At 35.2% G+C, this 25,549-nt stretch overlaps 1 protein-coding gene across 2 annotated transcripts; it reads right to left on the bottom strand.

Moving 5' to 3' along the window:
• scaf6 (SR-related CTD associated factor 6) lies at positions 1-23,366 on the bottom strand. 2 transcript variants are annotated; one of them, XM_072522119.1, is made up of 11 exons: positions 23,209-23,366; positions 22,973-23,143; positions 22,501-22,906; positions 20,615-20,686; positions 20,153-20,544; positions 19,459-19,895; positions 17,699-17,832; positions 8,267-8,770; positions 4,889-5,163; positions 3,721-3,815; positions 1-184 (listed from the first exon to the last, which is right to left on the bottom strand). In XM_072522119.1, exons 1-10 carry the CDS (start codon positions 23,231-23,233, stop codon positions 3,763-3,765), a joined length of 2,469 nt encoding a protein of 822 aa, XP_072378220.1. In that variant the 5' UTR covers positions 23,234-23,366; the 3' UTR covers positions 1-184; positions 3,721-3,762. The 2 variants fall into 2 exon arrangements, with proteins under 2 accessions (XP_072378220.1, XP_072378221.1); XM_072522120.1 differs by lacking the exon at positions 1-184 and having other exon boundaries at positions 3,720-3,815.
• Positions 23,367-25,549: the final 2,183 nt, after the last annotated feature.

The raw sequence follows: 25,549 nt of genomic DNA, 5'->3' as shown, positions 1-25,549 counted from the left end.
TTCTACAATATTTATTTTATCGAACTTTTTACAGTCAGTATTTACAAATCAAACGAACTTACACATGATACAAAAAATAATAAAACAGTAATGAAAACATGGGATTTTTAAGTGAGACAAAAGTGTTTTAAACACTTTCACACTTAATTGAATAAAAAGAAGCCAGGTAAATCAATATCTTTTCCTAAAACCAAAAACAAAAATATTGATTAATGTATACGGAATGTAAGAATTGGTATGAGTATTAATTAAGTCTATAACAGTTTAAATAAATCCTCTGGGCATCTTATAGGAACTAATTTGTACACTTATTGGTCAAAAAAATGGCATGATATTGGAACAACGATATGAATCGAATTATTATTATTACAGCAACTTGTTCATTGGTTCACTTCGAGTATTTTTTGAGAAATAGAAAATTATATCAGTTTAACAGCAAGCAACATTATTGTAGTGTCTCCCGATCACTTTTTAAACAATATTTGAAAATATCTTGTTGTCTACTATCGCAGAAGAGCGTTATTATGTGCCCAGTAAAATCACCTGCATCATACGACGACAAGTTCCCCATTGTACTTTTATTTGCCTACACACTCGGACATTAGCATCACTTTACGTTAAATATGGACGGATTGCTGCTTTTGACATTTTCAGAACGTACTATACAGCGGATATTCCCCAATTTACGAGTTCCATTCATACATAAGCCAACCAGCTGGAGTAGAAGCATGTAGAATAGACAATATTCTCAGAAAAAAATAATGAATTATTCACATTCACTAGTTGTTGGTGAGTTTAAAAGAAACTTTCAATAGTGTAGAACAAGACGCCCTCTACGCAGTAATGCAACATTTTGGATATACGATTGGTAAATATGATGGCTATATAGGGTTAAGAATGATTCAGCCGACTAGGGGCGATAAGGTTTCTTTTCTTTCAATAAATCTAAGGCGCCAAGCAGTAAATAGATGATGTTACATCCATTAGTTGGATGGAAGCCTATAGAATTGATGGGAATGATGCTAGATGTAAAGAAGAACGTTCCTCACCAGTTGTTTGGGGGTTTTAAAGTTTAAATCGTCTATAGAGTTTGGTGTTCTTTGAAATATTATAAGATTGACTAAAATGGTGCTACGTGGACTAGGAGTGACAGATGTGTTTCCAATCCTTCTTTAAGGCTGCCAGAGCTGGATCCTCAATACTCCGTTAGAGAAACAGAAACATTCTTAACAGAATGCAGAAAAACAGGAAGCTGATGGCAACGATCAAAGAGCGTAAGCTAATGAACATCGTACGCCTAATGGGAGGGGATATATATGCAATACTTCGGTTAATCATCAAGGCAAAATTCAAGGCAAGAGGGTATCTACGTCGATGACTTGGTAAAACATCATCCGAAATCTTCAGAGCAGCCATTTCGTTTTTAACTATCGCCTATTGGATCCCCAATGTTAGAAAGGGCACGGCGCAATAAGGAGTGGGAAGATTAAGGAATGCCGCTTAGGATCAAAATGCTAATGGAGATCATGGCTCCTCAAGAGATATAAGCGCCAAGGAGAAAGGAACATTTGAGATAAAAGGCACCGTACCACAAATGCGAGTTGTGAAGAAATCCTCGTGTCTTCACTTAATCAATGCTCAGCTGCCTTGGATCAAAGGAGATGCGAGAAAACTGACATTCAAAATATGGCGAACATTACTGAGGATCGATCTGATTTAAGGCAGATAGTTGGCCGGACTCAAGGTCATCATCAGCTGTAGCGACATGAAGTAACTAATCTATCTAGCAAGTAGTCTAGATTGTTCTATATAATGTGTGCTATATAGAGCCACTCCTCAAAATATTAACTTTATTCAAGTATATGCTCCCAAAGGAGAAAAACCAGAAAGAGAAATACGAGAATTCTACCAAGAGATCAAACAGCTAATGAAAATCGAAAAGAAAAATGCTGTAAACAATGCTCCCAAACAATGGGAGATTTTAATGACAAAGTAGGTGAAGGGCGGACCGAAGACGTAGTCGGAAACAAAGAAGTGATAGAGGAGAAATACTGGTCCAATTTTGCCAAGAAGAAAATCTAATGATCTCAAACACCTGGTTTATACTACCAAAAAGAAGATTATATACATAGAAAGCACCTGGAGATAATCAAAACCACACAATAAGAAACCAGAAGTTGCTGCTAAACTTGAATATTTTGGCCATGTTATGCGCCACCCAGAGAGATATAATATACTCCATTTAATAATACAAGGCAAGGTAAACGGAAGAAGAGGGCCAGTTCGAAGAAGAACGTCATGGCTTAGAAACCTGAGAGATTGGTTTAACAGATCCTCTGCATCTCTTTTCCGAGCTGCCGTCAACAAAATTACTATAGCCAATTTGATAGCCAAAGCTCGATAATCGAGCTCGGCACATGAAGAAGATTCATTTATTCCATATTGCTATGCGGAGTGGAAACATGGACTCTCGGAATCACAAGTATGAGACGTGTAGAAGAAGCCTTTGAGATGTGGTATTTTCGAAGGATGCTGAAGATCTCTTGGACAGCGCACGTGATCAACAACGAGGTGCTGATTTGCTCTATTTACAGAGGAGAAAAATACAACTTCCTACGACTGATAATAGAAGGGAAAGTGGAACGAAGAAGAGGTTCAGGAAGATAAAAATGCTCCTGGCTGAAAAATGTAACAGACTGGACAGGCATAGACACACATTCGATACTAAGAACAGCTCAAGATAGAGGTCAATTTGCTGTAGTTATAGCCAATCTTCAGTAATGGGAGGCTAAGAGAGGGAGAGGCTTCTTAAGAAGAAGAATGTGTGCTATAGTCAAACTGTAACAAGATTAGTGCACAACGGCGACCTGTTTATCTTCAACTTGTAAATGCTATCGTAAACTTGGTATTTTTCAAAATTTCTGTTAAAAATTTTATCAGACGAGGATAGGGTGAAAAGTTTTACGTTTAGATCATAGATGGCACTGTTACTAATGAAATTACTGCCTTTTATGGTGACATACTGTTGCAGCTTACTTGAATGAACATCAATATACTTCTAAACTGTTTATTAATACAAACAAACTTATAGAGACAAACAGTTATAGTACAAAATAAATGCATTTAGCAGTAGAAATACTCCGCTAACGCAAACGGATTATCAATGCTAATAACAGGTTAAATCTGATTCGTTGAATGTTATTATTGAAATAAAGTGGTATTTTATAATAAACAACCCATCTTTTTAATTATTTGGCCCAATTAACTTTTTACATTACCCTCGTAAATTGTTGAAAATACATTTTACATCACCCTCGTATAGTCTTGGACGTTATTATAGACTATCTCACTTTTTTATTTACTCGATGTATAAAATCCTTTTCCTTTGTACTAAAATATCGACTATTTTTGGAAATTCATTGGCGTACAATCCTTTTTTTGTTACATACTTACGATTTTCTTGTTCCAAAGACAGGAAACTAGTTTATGTTCGAAATACTATAAAATTGAACAATATATTGATGTTCTTTACGACGCTATTTTATCAGAAACACCAACTAAAATTTTTACACACTGAAGCCTAAAAAATAAAACGAAAAAGATATTTTTGGGGGAATCGTTTCAAATATATTTGTATCCAATTAATTGCAAAAACCTAATTGTTGTAATCGATCTTCATATGGGACTTAATTTTAGTAGCAAGAGAAACTAAAATAGTACCTTAATATTCTTGAACCTGGCTTGGGAATTGAAGGTTCGACATCAGTCCTCGTTTTCGGAGTATTTTTGAGACCCCTTGGGTCCTCCGTGTGTCTCTGTAAATTATACTAACATTTAATTATATTATATATTGGGTATTTCCTTATAAAATTATTACACGTCACCCAATTTAACGGTTGACATTTCAATCACGCTCTTTTTCAGATAGAGTGATAGGAAGACTATTGAGCACAGTATATTATTTGCAAACTTTTTCATAGAGAAATTCGAGTAGGAAGCCCTACAATTAGTGCATAAAAAGCCATTGTGTTGGATTAATAAAATGGATGTCTGGAGATGACCAAACGTCTAGAAAAAATTACAGACCAAGGACTATAAAAACCGAAAACGATCACTCACTATTCAGTCACTTTTTTACAAGTTTTGTTAACAACCAAAATTGACATAAAAAAACTATAATAATAGAAGAGGCAGGAAAGTATAGACTCACGATACCGTAAAAAGCAAACTATATAAAAATACGCAATAAGAAGATGAATCAGAGTAGATATACAGCACCGGTTCTGGACCAGGAAGTGGTCAAACTTAAGTCTGTCTGGTCAAGAAACGACATGTCGACTCTAGACCAAAGTGGATGGCGTCAAAACCTGATATTTTTGACGAGAAAACGTGACGTTATGACGTGAAAACGTCAAGTGTCACATCAAAACGTGTTTTCAAGTCGAAACGTCACGTTTTAACATCACCCACTTTGGTCTTCGGAATGCCGTTTCTTAACCAGACAGACTTAACCTTGACCACTGTCTGGTCCAGAACCGGTGCTGTATATCTACTAAGCAAATTTAAAGGGGTGAATAAAACAAACTTAAGAGTACAAGAGTATACATTTCAAATGGTATAATCAATTATATACTTTTGTGTAAAAACCAACAAAAAATGGTAAAGATGATGAAAAAGTCATTGTCAACGATCATAGGAAATATGGTATGATGAGAAGATGAAAGAAATAAAAGAATATTTCGAGAAAAGCCAAAGAAATAATTTACAGGGCCAGCATCAGACCAACAGTAACATGTGAAAATGGAAAAAATAAAGTACACGAACTAGAAACTTAAAGAAAAATAGTAAAGCAAACAATAAAAATACTAGGAATATAATTTCAACTCACTTTCCGCAGCTCTCTCCTCTGCCCTGGCTTTCATCCTCGTGATGAAGGCGGCCCCCTTGTTCTTCCTAAAGTTCTCGTAGGGATCGTTCAAGTTACACCCCACCCCCTTAAACTGATCTTGTCTATCGCGAACGTCACCGCCCGAAATCGGAGTGTCAATACCTTGTTCGTTAGCACCTAAACCACTACCGCCCCACCCCATCTTCTTCAGCATCTGGTGGCCCTTGTTGGACGGATCCAGTTCTTGTACAGCGTTATGCATTAAATTAAGGTTACTAGAACGTAAAAATGCTGATGAAAATTGAGAAAAACATTGGTATTTTATGGTTTTTGGAACTTAATATCTAAGGTTTACTTTCTAAAGTTTCTGCGACTTTGTTTTGAAACGTGTAACTGTTTGTAACAATAAAACACTGAAAACAAAGTTTTCAGTGTTTTATTGTTACATAAAATGAATTTCCATCAAGTAACGGTCGAATCCATCAATTGTTTAACTGTTTTTTGACAGATAAACTAAACTTGTATAAAAAATGTCGGTTTCCTATATTCTGGGTATTCAAAATTTTCTTTTTAGCCCGAAATGTTCATAAACGTTTCTACCAAATATCATTAGTCTTTTTCATACATTGTGTTTGAACTTTGTATAGAAACTCAGTTCTTTTGCCAAGGTGCCTTTATCATATGATGGTATCTTCTCTGGTCTGAACTTGGTCTGTATTCGTAAAGTCTGACGGAGATTCATCGATTAGTTTATCCCCTATATTCCTGTTTACAAGTTCTGTAATATATACTATAAATTTGGATTTTCCAAAGAATAGATCTCATTTGCATTTTTTGCTCCTTGACGTAAAAACTTAAGATTGTACGCAAAGATTACATAAAAATTATAACTAGGCTAATATTCTATCTAACGATAATATTCTATTTTCTACTAAAAGAAAAACCACTGATGAATAGATGAGGACCCAGAAATATAAGAAATATGAGATATGCCTATGCCTCCTGCAACAAATGTCAATACATGATCGACATTTCCTATATATACCCTGTAAACTCTGTAAATATTGGTGAATAATATTGAACCTAATGTTGTAGTAACAAGTGAAAACGTAGTTGACACTGTGACTTTTCAATTTCTTTAATTTTAAAACTTTTGACGAAACTGTATTTTCACATTAACCCCATATCTAGAACTAATTTTTTATCGCTTCAAATATGTAAAGTGTGTGTACTTAAAAGTTCCCTTTCTCTTAATAAATTAGTTCTGATGTGAGAAATCTCAGGAATTAAGAAATATGTTGAAAAATGAGTTGGAAAGCTGAATGACAAGGAACTTGCAGATAGGCTTTGAGATTGCGAAGATGGGTTTGATGATGATATTGTCGATCCAGATTTCTTACCTGGCGAACAAGTTGGTACATGTGATGAGTCTGATAATGAGGATTCTGAACCAGTGAACGAAATGGATGAGAATGCTGTAGACACTAATATAGTTAATAGCACTGCAGAGGAGGAGCCTCCAGAAACTCTGGTTTACTCCAAGGGTAAAGGTATACTTATTTTACAATCAATTTGTGATCAAAAATACTAGATGTTATTTTTGATCACAAAAATTTGATCTTATCCGAACTGCAACTATAATTTAGAGGAAATCAGAGTCTTCCATATCATATCCTACAATTAGAAAGTCCCTATGAATATTTTAGTTTATTCTTTACAGATAGCCTTTTAGACAAAATTGTGGAGAAGTCAAATTTATATGCCATACAGCAGAATCCTAACAAACCACTGAATATTACACGAAGTGACATAAAGCAGTTTATTGGAATTACAATATATATGTCCCTTGTTCATTTGCCCAATATAAGGGCATATTGGTCAGAAAAAATGGGCTTTGAGAAAATAAAAAGTGCTATGTCAGTCAACAGGTACGAAAAAATCAGACAATTTTTACATTTTAATAATAACGAGAATGCCTTATCCCGTGACATTCCAAACTACGATAGAGTTTATAAAATTAGACCAATAATTGACCAGCCCAATGAAGCATTTTCAAACGGAATTCCGTTGGAAAAATATCTGTCCGTAAATGAGCAAATCTGTTCTACCAAAGCTAGGCACTACATGAAGCAGTACCTAGCAAACAAGCCATATAAATGGGGTTTTAAATTTTTTGTCTTATGCAGTAGCTCTTAATATGCTCTATGGTATAGAATTATATACAGGACAAGAGAATGATCAAAAAACGAGACCTGCTTTTGAACCTGGCCTCGCAGCAACTGCAAATGTGGTGAGATTGGCTAGAATTATTCCTAGAAATATGAGTCGCAGGCTTTATTTTAACAATTATTACTCTTCTATACGTCTCCTTGTATATCTTTCCCAACAAGGTATTCACAGTTTAGGAACAGTACAGGAACAGTGGAAATAAGTAGTTTAGTGTGGAAAGATAACAAATTAGTCACGTTTCTATCGACTTTCGCTGGCGACGTTCCTAAAGAGATATGACAAGAAAGAAAAGAGAAGAAAAAAAGTAAGTTGTCCATATCTTGTACAAGAATTCAACCGTCATAAGATTGTTGATTGTTGGACAGCAATATGGAATGGAATAAAATTATTCTAAGGAGTAAAAAATGGTTTTTTAGGATATTTTACCATCTACTAGATCTAACCGTTGCTAACAGTTGGGATTCTTTATAAGAATTCAGCTGAACCTAGAACTGGCGCAAAGCCTAAAGTCACACACGCTTAGTTTAGAACACAACTGGCAGAAGCATTATGCAGCGCAGGAGAGCGATTCACCATTGAATTGCAAAAAGGGAAAGACCTTCAGCAAGTGAAATTGAGGAGGCGCTACAAATAGAGAAGAGAAAAGGCCCAACACGGTTTATGCCAGTAAAGGATATTCGAATAAATGGAATTCACCATTCGCCTGTATGGTCCGAAACACAAATAAGATGCAAATTTCCACAGTGCAAGGGCTATACACATGTGCTGTGTGAAAAATGCTTCACTAAAACGAAGAACTTTCATTTTTCCTAAATATTGTTTTAAGTATATCCTTATTTGCATAATGTTCATAAACAACACTTATATTTTTCCAAAATAAAAAAAATAGCTGTTCAGCATTTTTTTTATTATTTTTCCCCTAAAAATAACGAAAATCCAGTCTGAAAACTTTTTTGTAACGAAAAATAAAAAATCATACAGTGAAGGGTTAAGGGAGTCTCAATCAGCTAAAAACAATTGATCATATCAACGCATTTTTTAAAAACATTGTTGCCTACAATGCTTTCAAAAATTACACTGAGAAGCAAATAAAAACCAAAAAACTCGCGTACTGAATACGAAATTATATCTAAAAAAATTAATACTCACACAAAACTGTTAGCAGGCGGCGAGATGGACCTTCGGTTAAGCGGCGACCTGGATCTGGACTTCGACTTGGTTCTACTTCTCCGTCTTCGATCTCTCCTCGAGTCCCTATCTCGATCCCTCTCTCTATCCCTATCGGTTCGGGATTCCCTATCGTTCCTGGAATCTCTATCGTTTCTGGAATCCCTATCGTTTCTAGAGTCTCTATCCCCTCTCGAATCTCTATCTCTGTACCTCCTCCTCGGACTTCTCGACCGACTTCTCGATCTAGACCTCGACTTACTTCTCGATTTCTTGGTGGAGCGGACAGGCGTGGGCGGCGGAGTTCGGGATTTGCTGCGGTACTTTCGTTTCGGAGGAGGAGGTTCTTTCTCGTCCGGCAGTATCACCGGACTAGGGGTTCTCGATTTTTGTCTAAGCCCCGCTGCTATAAGATCGTCTTTGTCTTTTTTGGCAATGTTTTTTGCCTTGTAGAACTCATACAAACCTAGTTTTTCCCAACCTTCGCTGTTTACACATACGATACAAGTTCATAAGATACAAAATGTCAAACAACAAAAATATACATGATCTAAAAAGACAGAGCTCTCATTGCGCGAAGATTTCTAAATATTATCTAATAATGGAAAAATTTGCAGTATGAAATAAGCAATTAGTTGTTGAGTATTGCGAGTTTTGCTGTTTTACTACCACTACAACACTGATATTTTACGATACAAAAGAATAAAAGGTGACAAATACGGACTGCGTTATTCTAAATACATTTTTTCGTATATATCATAAGAGAGAAAATTTTGCCGGCAATATTTGCGACTGGTATGAAAGTTTGTTGCCTGGCAATTTTCGCGAATTAAATTTTTATAAACGAAAATTGTCAAAGGCAACAAACTTGAATAAAACCAGAAGAAAATTTTGCCGGTAAATAATTTTCTCTCGAATGATATTCGACAAGACTATTTCACGAGACATTTATTTATCGTATGGCAATTACAACACATTTAGAACAAATACACAAACACTAGTAATATAGGTATTTGACAAACTTTAAATAGTAACAAACAAACATGAAGTGTATTTATATAATCAATTGACTCTGAAGTTGCAAACAGGAAGTCTTCAGGGCTACCATTGTAGGATTCTGAGGGACACTCTTGAATAATGTGGTCGATGGTTTGGTTCTCCCCACAGTCACATTGAGGAGACGGATTCTTTCCTCATTTATGTAGCATGTATGCACATCTGCCATGTCTGGTTCGGATCCTATTTAGAATGGACCATGTTTTGCGTGGAAGATCAAAACCTGGTGGCTTGTGGGTAATGCAGGGCATGTTATTTTGCCATTCGTTCCATTCTTGGGACCATGCATTCGTGATGTTGAACTCCTCATGTATCATTCTTGCCGTTTTCATTGGTGGTTTTCTAGAACGGAGACGGGTATTTCGTGCATCCTCGGTATCTTGGTGGATCGGCAGGTTTATATTGTTCATGATCTTTTTGTATTCACGTGTAAGTTTTTGTTTTGTATTTACGACTCGTCGTAAATGTGGAGGTGGGATGTGACTTAATACTGGAAGCCATTGGGTGGGAGTTGATTTAATTGTACCAGCTATCATCCTCATAGTGCTGTGCAGCTGATTGTCGACCTTTTTTACGTGTGGACTGTGTAGCCAGACTGGAGCACAATATTCAGCGGTCGAGAAAACAAGGGCTAAGGCAGTAGAGCGGAGAGTGGAAATCGATGCTCCCCAGGTGGTATCGCAGAGCTTCTGTATAATGTTATTTCTTGTACTCAACTTTTGGGCAGTTTTTGTAAAATGCTCTTTAAATGATAGCGTTCTGTCAAGTGTTACGCCCAGGTACTTCGGTGTTTTGTTGTGGGTAAGTGTGTTATTTTCAAACCGTATGTTGAGTTCCTTTCCAGCAAGTTTATTGTTCAGGTGAAAGCAACTAACTTCTGTTTTGGATGCATTTGGTTGAAGTCGCCACTTGCGAAAATATTTGCCCAATGTATATAAGTCTGCCGTCAGAACTTCTTCAGACGTTTCTAGTATTCTGCATCGTGTAGCGAGGGCCCAGTCATCGGCGTATCCGAACTTTCTTGACTGTGTTTCCAGCATATCTGCTAGGTATAAGCTAAATAGTAGTGGAGAGAGCACTGACCCCTGTGGTAGGCCATTCTTAAGTTTCTTTGGTAGGCTGATATCTGTGCCCATCACTACTTGAAACATTCGGTCGTTGAGCATGCTATCTATTAGGCGTGCTATTGGTTTACAGGGGATTGCACGGAGAATTTTGTATATAAGGCCCTCTCTCCATACTGTATCGTAAGCTGCCGAGAGATCAATAAATGCCGCTGAAGTTTTAAGTCTTCTTTGGAAACTCGCTTCGATGTAGGTGGTGAGTGACATTACTTGGTCTGCACAGCTTCGTTCTGGTCGAAAACCCGCTTGTTCGACTGGGATCGCCTGGAACAGTTCTGTACTGATTCTATTATATATAAGCCTCTCTAATAGTTTGTAGATGGCAGAGAGAAGCGCAATTGGTCTGTAGTTTTTTAGGTTGTCGGCGGGTTTGCCTGGCTTTAGTATGGCTATTATCTTAGAGCGCTTTAGTTCTTGTGGAATATTTCCAGTTACCATGATGTCTGTGAAAAATCGAGCCAGCCAAACTTTTGTATACTTGCCACAATTTATTAGGAATTCAGGGTGAATATTATCAAATCCTGGTCCCCTTGCTGGCTTAACGTCTTTAAGAGCCTTTGATATGTCTTCGCTGGTGAAGGGGAGGGAATGCTCCGTTTCTGTGGCTACGTGTTTTAAAGTTTTAAGTTCTCTCTTTACGAAAATGGTGTGTGCTTTATCCTTTGGTGCCCTGGATGTTTTTACTATATGTGATGCAACGGCATCTGGATATTCACGAGACAATTAATGCATTATATCAACGAAACATAATCTTTATTTATTTGTTAACAATATTAAATGTAGAATTATTATAATCTATAGTAGTTTGCCCATTATTTTCTACCAAAGCATGATTTTGTGTATTATTGGTCTGTAGCATTTGTGAACTCGAAGGTCCAGCTTCATTTATTGTTCTGAGATTTTCGATCAACTTCTGGTGGTGACTGGGATTCAGCTGCAGATATAGTTTTAGAGAGCTTGCATTTAAGTCACCCGTTAATTTAATTAACTCCTGTTCAGAAACACGTTGCTTGAACAAGGCTAACACAGCCGAAAATCGATGAGAATGGTTTGTTATTTTTTTGTGTCTATTCTATTTTTTTTTAGCTGACATTTTTGTCCACTTAGATACGGTGTTGATTCCAAGTGGACAGTTTTTGAACAAAAATCCATCCTTCCAGTTGGGGTGAGCAGTAAGAAAGAGTCTGTCTGATAAAATCTTTGGTCCCCTTTTTTTCCATTAATTTCAAAAATAAACTGGGCATCAATTTTCGTTTCATGAATTTCTTACCAGCCATTTGCTGCTTGCTAAACTTTTCGAACCGCCTTGATTTGTTTTGGAAAAAATGCTGCTGTATTCAATTTGGCCATAAATTCTCCCATTACATCAAATTTCTTTTGAAAACAGTGAATCTTGGAGTTTACGGCTGTTCAATTTTTTTATATGCGAAAAATCATGTCATTTTTTCGCTGAATTACTAACTACCATTCTACCACAATTTTCCAATTATTTCCCATTCTTCAACCCCCTCTACTCACATTTTAACCCCACTCCTTTAGAAATACAGACGGTTTTGAAATAGCAAACAAGAAGACGCTCTCTTGCCTGTTGTCTAGCGCTGAGTCAGACACTCCTCTTCCCTGTTGACTGTCGTTGGTGACAGGGTGTTTTCTATACTCTAATTCTCCCTCTCCCACTTATAGTTAGCGAAAAATACCGCAGATTCTGTTTTAAATCGTGTACAGACGCAAATGTGCAATATCTCGTGATCTCAGTGTTAGTACCATAGTACCATAGTTTTTTGTGCTCCATCGGGGGTTTCCCCGTCGTAACTTTGGATGATATTTAATAGTTCTTAGGTGGATAATGCTTTTGAACTGAGTTTTCTTTTTTCTTGAACACTTTGAAGCTGACTCTGCTTGGTGTCTCTGGCCAATCTTTCATATTTGAAAGATATATCTGTGGAAGGGTCGATTTTTATGCCGAACTCCGTAAAATATTTTTCTTGTACGATTTTTGCTGTAGTACTTCACATTGACTTTACAGACGACTCTTTATAGTCTTCGGCAATGTCTTTTTTCATGTTAAAGGCATACTCCTCGAGAATTTTTGATAGTTCCGTTATGGTAGTACATCTTTCAAGCGTAAAATTTCTCACCCGTAGGAACTCAGAAAATTGGGTCCAAATAGAGCTTCTGGAGCTCTGAGTGTTCAATGGAACATTTTCCGAAACCAATTTTTTCATTTCTTCACCTGAATGGCGTCCAAATCTTGATTTTTCGTCTGGATTCATTATATCTGTCCAAAATTGATTACGCCTCAATGGCGTTTGTCAAACTGACAACAAAAGAATTACCAGACACCTTCGTGATGGATCTGTCATAATTTTGTCGTTGAGAAATCACAGGCAGGAAGGAGTTTTGTCAGTAGGAAACGTGGCATTATGACGTTTTATCAGTTAAAAATAGTCTAGTGAAATAGTCCCTATTATCACGTGGAATTAAAGTTTTTTGTGCATTTTTAGAAAAGTTGTTAATAATTTTTAAAAAATCTACTTGTGCAGCTCTTTTTGCAATAATTCAGTAATAAATTTACAACAATAACTTTACAAACTCTCATTTTAAAAGATTTTTTATGGTTTTTGAGTAAAATTGTGTCCATATAATTTATAGTTCTTTACTTCAAACTTCTGCATATTTTTTTTATTACATCACCAAAAGCAGTTTTTAGATACCTGTATCGAAAAGTGTCACAAAAAAGGCTCTTTATTTGGTAACATCTCTGGATTATTACGAGACGAAAACAAAAAACGGTCCATTCACCAGAAATGCCAACCTAACATGATTTGTATAATGAAATTTAAAAAAATTGAACTTGTTTATACTCCAACAATTAATAGAAAAAAAAAATAGCGGTTGGTACCGAAGGACCAAGACTTAAATGATGTATGAAGTATGATACAGTTCCAAGACTTAAATTGTGGCAAGCTTTACAACAACTCGGCATTAGTCCATACCTTTTAGGAATAATCACAGAAGTATACAGGGATAACACTACTTACCTAAAAATCGGAAATAGACTATCAGAGCCAATAAAAGTAACTAAAGGACTACGACAAGGATGCAGTATGTCACCCTTATTGTTTAATTTATATAGTAAGGCAGTCCTCCAAAATTGAAAAATCCATTGCCAGGGAATGGGAATCCCCATAGGAAATAACGTACTGTTCTCTCTGAACTGTGCGGATGACCAAGTCGTCCTAGCTCAAGATTCTTATGATCTAGAATTTATGATAAAGCGTCTATACAGAGAATATGTAAAATGTGGGTTACAAGTCAGCATGAAGAAAACAGAATATTTAGTTATCAATTCAGATGCAAGGTTTGAAGTGTTGATAGACGAGGACGTGGAAATCAAACAAGTGGAACAATTTAAATATTTAGGTGCACTCATTGATAAGAACGGCTTGGGAGAAACTGAAATTAAACACCGAATTAATCAGGGACGTAAAATTGTAGGATGTCTGAACTCCTTATGGTGGGATCGCAACATTTCCAAAAAAAACAAAAAAAGAATAGGGCAAACCATGATTGAATCAGTTCTTTGTGATGGCTCTGAAGTATGGACAATTAATGCAGGCCTGGAGAGAAGATTGTTGGCAGTTGAAATGGATTATTTGAGAAGAAGTGCTCGAACATCACGGCAGGAAAGGAAGACCAACGAATCTATAAGAAATAACATGAATGCTACAGAAACGGTCATTGACAGAATAGAAAGAAGAGGTTTTAAATGGTTTGGACACCTATTGAGAATGCCTGACGAACGTTGGCCCCAAAAACTTCACAGAGGGAAGCCCCCTGGAAGAAGAAAAAGAGGTAAACCTCGACGCTCATGGAATGAGGGAATTAGATGAGCGATGAAATCGAGAGGTTTGGAGGAGGAGCATCAGTATTTTTAGAGTCAGCACACATATATGAATTATTCAGAAAGTTTTTGTCAAATTGAAGCATGACATCAAAAAATCGCGAAGCAAAATTGTGTATTTGATCATGGAAATCAAACACCAGAATAAACACAAAGATTTCCTGCGACAAAAGGAAGAAAAGGAGAAAAACAAAAATATCTACAATACATAAAGTACTACATTACGAAAGTTTTTTATATTTTTGTCCTGTATTGGTTTAAACAAAAGTCTTATATCATTTTTAATTTGTTCTAATGATTCTGAAGATGCTGTAACTATAGTGATTACTATTTACAAACAAAATTTTGTAAAATCAAGGAAAATTTTTCACAGTCGACATTTTGTAAAGCTACATGGTTTTCCGAGTTTATAGGCGATATAGCAATGGTCGTAACCATCTTCCAGTTTCACTCACTTCAAGTTCTTGCCTTGATAATATATTTACTAATATTAATGAACTCAAATTAAATACAGGTGTCTACGATCCTGCAATATCTGATCATTTAGGTATATTTGCTATTATAAGTTTAAAAGTAAGTACATATAAGTAAAAAATGTATCTATAATTATAGAAAAGACTAAAAAAGATTAATTAATGAAAAAAATTTTGAAAACTTTGTGGAAAAAATTAAATCCAAAGATTGGACTGTCTTTGAAGATATCTACCGTAATTCAACAAACATGACAGAGTTGTTTATGAGATATATGTGTGAAGAATGCAGCATTTGTTTTGATTTAAAGAACGCGAATAACAGAAAATGTGCTATTCATGGGTTCGCAAACTTCGAAATTTAAGAAAACAAGTTTACGATTGTAAAGCAACTTATAGAAAAACACATACTACTGACAATTGGATTAAATATTGTCAAATGCGAAAGAAATACAAGCAAGCAATAAAAGCTGAAAAACGTACTGCTTATGCTAACATAATAAGCAAATCCACTAACAAAAGTAAGACAATATGGAGTATTGGTAAAAAAGAAACCTATAAGGATATTACTACGTCCAATCTGAACTTAACACCAAAAGGGCTTAGCAAATCTTTACGAATATAGCAGATATTATATCTAAATCAATAGGAAACTCTGAGCATGACATAAACTACTATCTTAGCAGGCTACCTAGAAGGTCGAGTTCGTTCTTTATGGCCCCAATAGTAGTATCAGATGTGAAAGAATGCATACACAAATTAAAAAATTCCTCATGTGTTGACTACTATGGTTTTAACAGTAAAATTATTAAGGCATCTCTAGCTATAATTATTGGACCACTCACAATAATAATTAACAAATTAACGAGGGTTACTGGCCTGATGTATTAAAAATATCAAAAGTAATTCCACTTCATAAAAAAATAAATAAAAATGCTCCAGACAATTACAAACCTACTACCATAGTACCAACAATAAGTAAAAGATTTGAAATCTTAATTAAACATCATATAACAAATTATTGGGATGACAAATCAATTATACCTAGCTCTCAATTTGGTTTTAGAAAAAATACTCAACAACTAAAGCTTTATTAGAAGTAATAGAACATATTGTTCACGGTCTTGATATGTATGACCTTACAAACGCTTTTGATTGCGTTGATATTCAAACACTATTGATAAAATTGGAGTAGTATGGAGTAAGGGGTACCATGCACGACCTTTTAAAATCATATCTTACAGGAAGAACACAAATTGTTGCATTTAACAATCAAGAATCTAATCCTCTATCAGTTTCAACCGGGGTACCACAAGGATCAGTTTTGGGACCTCTGCTATTCTTGATATATATATATATATATATATATATATATATATATATATATATATATATATATATATATATATATAAATGATTTACCAAGTGCACTAGAAAACATCAACTGTGTTTCGACACACAAGATGACACAACCTTCGTCAGTTATGTAGAGATAAAACTGATTACAGTCAGGAAATATTAGAAAAATCTAAATCCTGGTTTACCTGTAACAAACTTAAGTTAAACGAGCAGAAATCCCAGCCAATAGTATTTAGTTCCGATAGATGGATTAAACCATCTGAACCAGTAAAGTAACTTAAAGGATTGTGTACGAAGCTCGCCTCACAGATTTTTGTCATGCGCAGATTCGCTCCTTCTATGAGTCGAGAAATTCTTAGGTCAGTTTATTTTGGAATGGTTCATAGTATCCTGACATATGGCATAATTCTTTGGGGAAACTCGTCCCATGCATATAAAATTTTCACTTTTCAAAAAATAGCAATCCGCATTATTGACTCAACAGAATATCGCGCCAGCTGCAAACCCTTGTTTAAAAAGTATGACATTATTTCTTTACAACTTAATACAATAGATTATAATCTGTATAATTCTATAGTATACAGGAATTTGTTTGTTTGAGCTCCTAGTGTGGTCGTTTTTATGAAAACAATTTTACACCTAACTGCATTCTTTTTATTATACTTTTATATTTCTATTTTTCACTGTATATGTTATATTATGTGTTCTTGTATTATTTCTTAGTAATTTCCTATCTATACGTAAGTGACTTATTTATATTGTGACATGACATGTAGTGTTTACTATGTAAAAATTGTCAATAAATGTATATATCTATCTATTGCATAGAGAGATTATTTATACAACCGTACTTGCCCAAACAATGACTCTAGAGGTATTTATCAGATCGCAATCGATTCTTTGAGGCTTCAATTTTAAGATATATTAAAAAAATTCAACATGGGATACTGAGGGAGATAAGGTTCTTAGTAGATTTCACCTTATGTCTCAGACCTTGACAATCTTGGAGGTCACCAGGTGGAATTTCCGATTGCTGCAAATCTTTTTTAACCTGGCTTGCCAATTTTGAATGAGATGATGATCTTGAAAATGTCTTCCAAGTGTTCATTCCAAGAGAATTCTCCATTGCTGAACATAAGCGATAACATAAGCATCTCAGTGGCTTTAGTAGTTGTAGCTTCGACAAAAGCAGATCTGGCATATTTAAAAGTCTTGCAAATGCTTTTTAGTAGTCGACAAAGCAGACAAATTACAGACAATATACAGACAAAGTTTACAAATAACGACATTAAATGTAGACAAAACATAAAGACTTATCTTTGCAGTTACAGACGAAACGCCAGGAAAAATCGCCTACACCATGGCCCATAAACCCGGAAAACAACGCATCATTACAAACTTTGGATATCAAATAAAATATTCTTTCAAATTTATATAAATAACGTAAAACAGCCAAAAACTCACAACATAATATTGAGAGCTCTGAAAAACCTTTCTTTACCTGTCTCTAGGCCTATCATGGTTTGGTAATGAGAAGAATGCTTCGACTGCAGCTAGAAGTCGTTCGCTAGGTGGCGCTGGCGGTGGCAACCTAATATCTTTAGGATCTAACGGTTTATATGTCGTTTCTTCCAACTAGAATAAGTGTGTCAAAATACCATTACGCAATTCAGAACACAGAACAAGAGATGTTAGTGCATTCATAGTCGAAAAGAATATTTAACGGGTCTTTTTAAAAATATTATATTATCTCATACTACACATTTCAACTGTCAAACCGTCTATTCAGTTGAGTCGAGTAAAAAACTAACTTAATTGGCCTATAAATCAATTTACGATACTAAACAATGGCTATAATCTATTCTCACTCCCAATCAAAACAGTTATGTAGATCTCAGTTAATAATGTGGCAGGGAAGGACCTGTAACAGCTTCGGAGAACTCAGGACTTATAGGTCTAGATGATTTGGCTTTTTACCAGGCACTCGAAATTTTATTAAGTATACTTCACAAAAGTGAAAAAAACATCATACAAAAAGTAAGAGGAAGTAAGGTATGACCAGTTTAGAGTCAGATGGGGAAACAGGCGAGGGAGACTTTGTTTTTTCTCCAAAAACTATTGTAGAGGTGTCACGATTTTCCGATGGAAAGGTTATTTGCCTTTGCTTCGTCGATTTCGAAAAGCGTATCATCCTAAAATGTTAGATTATGTACGGAATATTAATTTAGATCATAAAGATCTCAGAATAATACTAAATTTCAATATTCACGTTCATATATAGTACGATCAGAATATTTTTACGTATGATAAGTGGAAAAGTCGAGTAAAATTTTGAGAGACAAAACTTTTTTGTCCGTCAATGTCAATTTAAAGACATTGCAAAGACAATTGTCAAGCAAAACAACCTAATATTTCTCAGCGAAATAATATTTTTTGTCTCCCATTTTTTTGGCCTCCTTTTATGTCAAAAAAAGGTGAAAATTAAGATGCTGTTCATCATTAAATGTGATGTATATTTACAAATTTGCAGTTTCAGAGTGAAAAAACGTCCCCCTCAAGTATACTATCACATTTTAATGTTTTTTAACATCTCTGCTTTATTTATCAAAAAATTCATGACTTTCATTTATTTGTCATGAATAATTTTTGTCTGTCAAAATTTTCCTTTAATTTTCCGCGTTTTGTCGTTCAACTAAACGAAAAAGGACTGTTCATTTTGTACGAACATTGTAATTGACGACTTTCACAGAATCTCAAACGAAAACGTCCTAGTTTGGATTTTCCGACTATAAAAATTTGTTTTCTATAACTGTCTAACTGATACACGCTGCACTTTGCTGTTCTTCCTTCTATTCTTTAGGTTGATGGTCTATAGAGAATTAATATATAATAAAAGAGTAAGATAGGGTTGTATATTGTCAGATATACTGACATGTTGTCTTAGACCTAAGTAATGAATGCTTGTCGAGAATGCTGAATGAAGATTAACTAGAAAAAAAAATCAAGATAATCCAAAAGAAGAAAACATCCCGATACCTAGAACGATATCATATTTTTTCAACAGCTTTTAATACAATCACTGATGGGTACCCGCTTCAAATATTCTTTTCGACAAAGTCAAATGTGTAAAAGTAATGTAAAAACACGAAATTTCGTAGTCTCTTTTTTAATAAAAAGTATGACATATATCAACCAAACTGCTCGTCACTGTTTCTTATCATCAGTCTCACTAAAACTTCAAAGCCAACTAAAAAAACGTACCTTGACGAGAGGAACTGTAAGTCCAACCGGTAACTCGTAGTAGGGCGCTGAGGGCATTAAGTCATCCACGTACGGTTCTGGAGGCGACACAAACCCTGGAGGGGGCTTCGAAAAATCCGGAAAAATCCCCGGCGTCGGAAAATAACCTGGAGGTGGTTGCGAAAACGACATACTGTCTACGCCGTTTTGGTTCAAGTCAGGCGTGGCAGGGAAGACGGGAATGGAAGTGTTATTGGAAGAGTAGCTTTGATTCATTCCGTGTTGGTTCATCTGGGCAGGGGGTGGGATCGAAATGTTCATGTCTATGTAGTTGTCGTTCTGGTGGGAATTTATCGTCGGAATGGGGAATGCTTGCTGTGGTGTACTGTGACTTAGGCTCTGTATAGTTTGCTGAAGGCTCTGCTGGATTGTTTCCAAAGGAAGCGTGCTAGAAGAAGCTGAAAAAAAAAACTCCCTATTATCGAAAATAAACTCTACATTGACGTTTCTGCTTCCAAATCGGACAAGAGTTTATTTTTTCACTGATAAACGTAACTATGATATAATAAAATAAAAATTAAATTTATTAGATCATTAATTGTATTCTATTGACGAAAATCACTGATTTTATAGAAATATAAAGGCAAACAAAACAAAGATGTTATGTTTTATAATATATAAACTACAAAAAGAAACTTAAAAATTTAAAGTTTACCTTGTGGTGGTGTAGGTTGAGTTATTGCTTGTTGCTCTAATGTTTGCTTCTGTTGTTGCAGATCCATAATCTGCTGCATGGCATGGCAGACAAAAGCCTGGTGCTGGGCCTGGTACCCATCGTATGTGACTTTTGTCTGTTGTGTCAAGATAGAAACTTCCAAGTGATATTTGGCTACTTGATCGGCTTGATACTGAGTATAACTCTGTACCGGATTTCTCATTCTTTCTAACGTATCAACTTTCAAGTAGTTCGTCTTCGATTCCCACAGTTTTAACAGTTTATCTAGTTTTTGTTTTTGTTCTGCCGTAGCTGTTACGCTGGCATTGCAAAACATAGGAACGACTACTCTTTCTAAGGCTTCTTTAAGATCACTGGCATTTTTTCTTGCACTACAATCATCAAAATGAATCACTGTTTGAAATAAAACTGCACGAAAAGCATACAATTATAGAAACTTACCTATGATGAAGTAAATCGTTTACTAAATATATCACATGTAATTTTTGACTGAAGACTGTCGTTCGTAAAACCCTGAAACAAGTGAAAAAATTTAGATTTATAAATTTCCAATAGGCTTTAACAAATTAATTTCATTTTAAAATTTATTTATATGTGTGATGGCGAATTTGCAAAAACTTATATACTTCAAATATGAAAGTATGTATTTTGAATGATTTATTGATTTTGAGACAGTAAGTTTGTGTGTCAAGTAAAAAAGAGAAGAGATAAAGAATGGTTTGATGCTGATTGCAAGAAAAACCTTAACCAACAAAACGGGGCAACACTAAAATATATGGACGAACCAAGTGACAAAAATAGAAATGAATATGAAGCAGAGAGAACACACGCGAAAAAAGTGTGTAGGAGGAAGAAAAGGGAGCATATAGATAAATAGTTCCAAGATAAAAATGTGACAAACTTTTACCAGGAGGTGAAAAGGAGCAGTGACCAAGGCACAAGAAAACAGAATTACTACAAGAGTAAAGAAGGGCATCTAATAGGAGATAAGCAGAGGAAGCTAGATATATGGCAAGAGTATTTCAGAGAGCTGCTTAATGAAGAACCAGATGGAAATGATGGAGACTCCCACCATAGAAGAAATAAGAAAAATCATATATAGGATGAAAAAAAAAAAAATAAATCTGACTTTTGTGTCAGATGAGAATTTGAATTAATATGTCATCCTCAAGCAAGTATTAGAGCAAATGTTAGAATCACATTTTATCTTATGCAGGTATATAGATTTAGTGTCTATATCCTATCTTTTATTGCAGAACCGTTGTTGAATTCCATGTCTCGCTAGGCATATAGTGGAGTTAGCAGATGCCTATCTGGTGCGAGTAGAGCCTCTTGATTTTTTTTGTACGGTGTTTGGTTTAGGAATGGCTATGCCTGTTCTGACTAATCACTTGTCTTACTGTTGTGAATGTCAGCAAGGTTCGCTGCAGGGCATAAGGTTGACTTCCCCTAAGGCATAGAAACTAATGTCACCTACACTTCAATTAGAGCCAAAAAATTTCAGTTGACTCGACTTTAAAGAGTCTGTTAATTGATGGCACGCTAGCACAATCCCTTCTAACTAATGTTTTTTTTTAATCCCAAACTAGCCATCATCTAAAATATATTATTAAGAAGTTTCGACTCATTCAAGAGATCGTTCGTTGATTTCTTGTTTTCTTTATCAGAAACCGAATAAAATTATTTGAGTTTTCTCTTTTAAGAAGGCGCAATTGTAGCATATATTTTTTCCTTTAAATATCGAGTATTATATATATAAAAATTTATTTGATACGTCCCTGACTGATGCATGACAACGACCTGAAACTGTTTATTTCTCAATATTTTTGCTGAATCATCTGAAAACAAATATTAACGGCGTAGTTGTCGAATTTGATCTGGCCTAATTGCGTTTTAATTTAAATAAATTCCCACAAAAAATTGAATACCCAGGGCTTTAAGTTTCAATTTCATATAACAAGGCATCGCAGAAAAGGGATTCGATTGGCCACAATTTGAGATCATACAACAATGTATGATTATGACACAACGAAGAGGAGAGAACTGGCGGTCAAGGAAAAGCAGGGAGGAGAGCAATTTAGAGTCTCAGCGAAGGTTTGTTTTCGTGTAAGTACCTAAAAAAGAACCAAAGGTACCTACATTCATATATTTTTACTATTAAACAAGAGTATACCTTTAAACTGAAGATCTTTAGAGACTCTTAGACTGCTGAATATATGGTACAATTGATTTACACTATGTGCAAAACCACTAACTACGGGCTATTACCTCTAAATATATTAAATATTTCAGTCTACTGTGTAATAAACCTTAAATTTGCTACTTACTTATATAACAAACACTCCACAATACAGTCTGCCTTTTCCTTGGTAGTGGCATGTTGCAAAAACCAAGATTTCCCATTACTGATACTATCTTTTGTACAACTATCTATTATAGGTTGCAGAATGCCATAAATGTCATTCAAAACCACTTCACATTTGATGGCCTCCCTTTGTAAATCAGCAATTTCACATCTTTTAACTGTTTGTTCTATTTGTGTTTGTTGTTGCTGAAGCAACACTGTATGTTGAGCCGTCAAATTATGTTCACTTTGTTTGATTTGTTCCCTTAAAGTGTCTTGCTGTTTATTAATCTGTTCAATTTCGGCAGAGTGCTGCATTTGGTTAGGGGGGTTCCAACTGTTTTCCTGATCAGGCAAAACAGTTCCCTGTTGTTGCTGCTGTTTAAATACTAAAAAACACAATATATTTACACTACTTGCTGATAATAGCGATTAAAAATTTGGAGAAAACTTACATTCTTGTTCGGCTGAAACCTTATACTGATAGTAGTTGAAATATTCACCACCATATAAAAACTGGAACTTGGGATTTCCTTTCTGTTTATTTTTGGTCATTAACTCAAACTCGAGGCCATTTCGAGCTACAAATTGGGCTAATTTATCTATAATATTCCGAAGTTCCGTATCTGAAAAATATAACCTTAAAATTGTTTGTACTGTTCGATTTAGCGGAAATAATACTCATACGGACCTTGCGGTGCCTGCGGTACGTCCATTTTTATAAAACATTGATAATTCAATTTGTATACACGGGCTGCATATTTATGTTAAGTAAATACATTTATTTTTAAATTAATTTATGTTGTGGAAACTAGAAAACGAGCATCATCTAACGAAACTGACATGTCAATTGTCATTGTCATTGGTCACTCACCGGTCAGATATAGACGCGGCATCGATGTTGCTATTTCCTAGAGATGTTGACAATGAACATCATCAAGACATCAACAATATTATTTTTAAACGTAACATAACATAAATAATTTTCTGCCCCCGTTAACTTAGGTCATGGCAATGTTCATGATTATTATTATTTGTTTTGTCATTATTATAAAATTTATATTTCATTTAAAAGTAGGCAATACGAAGATGAAGCTAACATATTTTATATATTCATAGTAGTGTTAAATAACAGTAAAATTATAAAGCGGGACTTGGAGTTTATTACAGGAAATAGAAAAAATAGAAAAATGCCATTACATTAAAATATAGAGAGGAGACAAACACTTATATCTTAGTATCCAATCCATACTATTACTTATAGGATATTTTAGGAGATATCTTATCTTATAAAGTAATACCTACAGAGCAATGGAGAAATAAAAAAATGTAGTTATATGCAATTGAGTAAGAATAAGGTCAATCAATTGAAAGAGAGCGTGGTGTTTTATTTACAAAATAATTCAAAGTAAAATTTCATCAAACCGACGTTACCGAGACTCAATGCTATATAGCTCAACATAAATTAAAATTTAACATATTAACAAAGAGTATAGAGGCACATGCCTCTATTATTAGATATTTAACGCTTTAGGGACAATTTTAAATCAAAATTTATACAATACACATTTATTAATGCTAATTCCATCGGTAAAATTAACAATTTAAGTTAATCCGACATGCAATGTCCTATGTAATGTAAACATAGCAAGGGAATAAAGAAGGAAAAAATAAGGGGTAGTTAGCCTAGAAAAGAGTAATAATTATTTAAGTAATTATTATATATTCCAAATTAATAAAGAATAAATTCGACACAGTTTAACGTATACATTTCAAATTAAAAACAAAACAATTGACCTGGTTAACACAAGCCTGAATGTTTAAAAAATTACGACACTTTAGACCTTGTTGGAAAATAGTACAAGGTACGAATTGTTAAACAAGTGATAAGAATTGAGCTGACTAAGAAGTTTTACATGGCGTGATCCAGTTTAACACATGGAATAGATGGCATAATCAGCGAAAACGTAGAAACAAATCTCCACTTCGGACGTGATAAAAGAATCTAAGGTACGAGTTGGCAATAGATAAAAACAAACAGAAGTTGGTCAAACGAGTAGTAGCGTTCTGGCAACCGGAGCCAGAGGGTATCCGGGCGCATCCGGTGCCAGTGGTACTTCGGCAGTCAGCGCGGCAAGCGTTAGCTCAACTATCGAGATATTCGTGTCGACGGAAGGTAGAGATTCGAAAATACGAATTTTTCGTCTCGCTCAGTACCGTCATAACGTACAGTGAATTCCAGCGTTCATCCAGACTATTCCAGAGTTCCAGTTTGGACTACAAGGCGTATTCATTAGCTAGGGCCTAAGTACGCTAAGGTAACTAACAATGTTTACTAACCATTTTGGGAACAATTAATAGTAGGTTGTCCGCCTTTTAAATTCCCTTAGTAAAATGTCTTCTCGTCTCCCTTCGCAAACAATAATAGCCACTAATAGCTCATTGTACGTTGGTGTAGTAGTTGTAAAATTACGATTTTTTAATTATACAGTAAGTTGAAAGAGGCTTGTTTTATTTTACCGTTAGATAGAGACAAGAAGGGAACACATTTTCGCTTATGCAGTGCTCCGACTTCTAACGCAAGCCCATAGCCTCTGACTCTTCACAGGGCCTGCATCGGAGTACCCTTCAGCTCCTATCCTGTTTTTCTTCCTACCCTCTTGTAAATCCGCGAGGGCGAAATCACGACCAGACTAGTGGACCAGTATGCCTCAAATTCGCTCGGACAGCTAAATCTCCTTTAAACACAGGGGATATTTCAGTGGTGACAGTGCTAAGCATCCCTTAGCTTCAATCCTATAGTGGTGACAGTGGCATCCCTTAGCTCTCAATCAAACATATTTTACATATTCTCAATCTTAGATTCATTACAGATTCCAATCCTATTTGATTACACCTACCTCTAGTTAAAAACAAAGGTCAACGTTGCTAGATCATACATAATAGCAGAACCTGCAAGGATGTCCAGCCAGTTATGTAATTAAAGTAGACTAAAAAGAAGAAGATACATGTCACATGCGCTCGCTCATGCG

This window comes from Diabrotica undecimpunctata, chromosome 2 (assembly GCF_040954645.1).
Source record: "Diabrotica undecimpunctata isolate CICGRU chromosome 2, icDiaUnde3, whole genome shotgun sequence".
Lineage (NCBI taxonomy): Eukaryota > Metazoa > Arthropoda > Insecta > Coleoptera > Chrysomelidae > Diabrotica > Diabrotica undecimpunctata.
The sequence above is the reverse complement of the archived record's forward strand: the minus strand, read 5'-3'. Positions and strand labels throughout refer to the sequence as shown.